General features: G+C 37.6%; 1 protein-coding gene across 1 annotated transcript; it reads left to right on the top strand.

The window, feature by feature from the left end:
• Positions 1 to 391: 391 nt before the first annotated feature.
• LOC310713839 (proto-oncogene Mas-like) lies at positions 392 to 1,363 on the top strand (the record flags this gene model as incomplete). The annotated part of the gene is made up of 1 exon (XM_083518404.1): positions 392 to 1,363. The coding sequence occupies one exon, from the start codon at positions 392 to 394 to the stop codon at positions 1,361 to 1,363; it is 972 nt and encodes a 323-aa protein (XP_083374530.1).
• Between the last annotated feature and the right edge of the window lie 1,621 nt (positions 1,364 to 2,984).

Below are 2,984 nucleotides of genomic sequence, written 5' to 3'. Positions count from 1 at the left end.
AGGGCCTATTGAAAGCCCTCTTTCAAGCAGCGCAGCACTGCTGGGTATAGGGAAATGCTTTTCTAGCTTGTCCTTCATAGGCTATGTTCGGGCAAGGCAACATTGAACAACTCCTGCTCTCTGCAGCATGGTTGGAGGGGAAAGGAAATGCAGTGAGCATATAGGGTTAAAAACACACACAATCAAACATTTCATCTTAAGTAAAATGCATTAATAATGCATTTTCCAGATGGTCTCAGTGCATGAGGTCACTTATACCAGCCTGGACATTTTAGCCACATCATTGCTTATTAAGCACCATGCCAGGAAATTAATAATTCTCTCTCTTCTTTTACCTTAGAACCAGTACTTGTCTCAGAAGAGGGGAAAACAATTGAAGCAGATATTGAACATGGTAACCAATATCAGCCATGTGCTTATGTTCCCAATGGATGTGGAACTGGGTTATTACGGAATATATACCACGGCAATTCCAGCCAAGAACCCCTCTGATAATACGACAGAGGGGATCTTCTACGACAATTTAGGAAGGATTGTTTTTTCTGTCTTCATCTTTTTAATCTGCATTTTTGGACTTCTGGGCAATGGAACTGTCTTTTGGTTTCTTAGCTTCCGCATTGCAAAGAATCCTTTCAGCACCTACATCCTGAACGTGGCTGCTGCTGACTTTGGGGTCCTGGTATGCCTTATCGCATTTCTTGCTGTGGGATTTTTTAATGAAGGCACCTTCGTTCTTTCAGTTATTTTTCCAATAGCTCTAGAGCTTTTCCTGTTGATGTACAGTGTCAGTCAGCTTCTGATGATGGCCGTCAGCATTGACGGGTGTGTGTCAGTCTATTACCCAACTTGGCATCATTGTCACCGCCCCCTACAGTGGTCCACTGGTGTGTGTGGTGTAATATGGATCTTCTCCTTCCTGATTTGTGCAATTGTCCTTACTCTCCATACTGAATTTTATCCCCAAATGTACTACCAGTTTATTGTGAGTGTCTTGGTTTGCACCCCGGTCATGATTATCTCTGCTCTCAGCCTCTTCAACAAAGTCTACCTGAAATCACAGCAGCAAGAGCCACGGAAACTTTTGACAGCCATCTTATTTATCCTCCTTTTCTCTCTCTTCTTTGATTTGCCACTGAATGCCTTATACATCACGTATTTCCCTGTTGCACATGCCCATCACATGGAGTTGCGTTTATTTTCTGCCTCCATCTACAGCAGTGTTAAGCCACTGATTTATTTCCAGGTTGGGAAACAGAAGGTAGATCTATGTAGAGAGAGCATAAAGGTCATTCTCCAAAATGTTTTTAAGGAAGAAGAGGTCTGTAGAGAGGAACTGGAACTTCCGGTTCAAGAACAGTTGTGATACTTCCATAAGTATGGAAAGCTCCTGGCAGGCTAACAGATAATGAGTGATGTCTTCTCCCTGAGTTTGACCACAAATACGAAGTTGGTCTGCATATGGGACTTTGTTATAATTGCCATCCAAGACTACAGTGGGCATCACTTAGAAACAATTATAAAGGCATTTCTTAAGAAAGTTAGAAAGAGTTCTCAGTTCTATTTGATACAGTGAGCATATAGATATTGACCAAAAATCCAGATCCACATCACAAAGTCAAGTAAAAGTTTAGTAAAAAGAAAAAAATTCTAAGTATTCAAAATTATGATACAAAATAGTAAATGGCATGAAAAGGATTGCAGTATAATAGATGAGCATTTACAACTGAGCTACTAGGAAGAGTGAAGAAAGAAACATAAGACCATTTGCATCTATTGCTTCAATTAAAACAAAAAAATCATAGATGAAACCTGACATAGAAGAAAGCAACTGTCTTTCTAATGCCTTCTCTGCAGTTCGTACATGTATCTTCTGATCAAAAGCATGAAGACTGTTTTACTACATTGTAAAGTCATCTATGCAATATGTTAAACGACAGAGGAAAAGTTACATAAAATTTTAAAGAGAATGCATGATATGTATAATGTTTATTTTCTCCTAATATTGAGATAGATTTAATGGATATGAGGAATAATGAGAGCAGCTGATTGCAAATTTAAAATATTGACCATATAAAGGTGCAGAAGAAAAATAACCAAGAAAATGGTAGTTCCCCAATCATGGGGGAAAAAACCCAAAATCTTCCTTCTTCCCATTGCTTCCATGGACTGTTCAAAAAGCTCCTTATCTACCAAATTTCTTGTTAGGTCTGCTGTTCCAGCTGGGAGAGTTATGTGTGTGATTGATGTTATATGACGGGTATTAAGAAAATTTTAAAATAAAGGAAAAGAACTGAATGAAAAGTCTAGCCCCTATGAAGTCCTGGGAGAATACTAGCCGTTGCTAGACTATGGATGGATGTGTATACAGTACAATACAGTTGTTCATATTATTTGCATTGTCCACACGATGTTGTCCCCACCCAAGTGGCAGACTACGCTTGCTCCAATTGAATTCTGATTTTTCCAATGCATGCTACCCAGGTGTGGATGCACTGAAGTTCATAGTGTGGGTAGGTGTTGTTGTTGTTTTTAATAATGTTTATTAAATATTTCTTAGTTTACAAAAATGTGTGCATTATCTCTTTTTTCAACTGGTGTTTTATACAGATCAGTTACATTTGTTTTGAGACATTAGTGTTGCATGCAGTATTAGGTTGGGAAGAAAAGAGGGGTGGGGTGGCAATGCTTCTATTTTTCTTTTTTTCTTTTTTAAAGATATTTATTAAAGTTTCCAATTTTTTTTGCAAAACAAAAAGAAAAAAGCAGACATAAAAAGAAAAAAGTTAAAAACACATAAATTTCACAACTTATTTTCTCATAACATATTTCCCTGACCTCCTCATACCTCCCCTTCTTGTATATCCAGTTCAAATTATTTGTGCAGCAAATCCATATCTCAAAGCATTACAGCTTTAAAACAAGAAAACAACTTATTTTCTCTTCAACATCTTCAGCTATTATAACCTTAAATTCTTACTTATAAA

This window comes from Podarcis liolepis (assembly GCF_965112155.1).
Source record: "Podarcis liolepis genome assembly, chromosome: 8".
NCBI classification, from domain to species: domain Eukaryota; kingdom Metazoa; phylum Chordata; class Lepidosauria; order Squamata; family Lacertidae; genus Podarcis; species Podarcis liolepis.
This window is presented reverse-complemented; position numbering and strand designations above follow the sequence as displayed.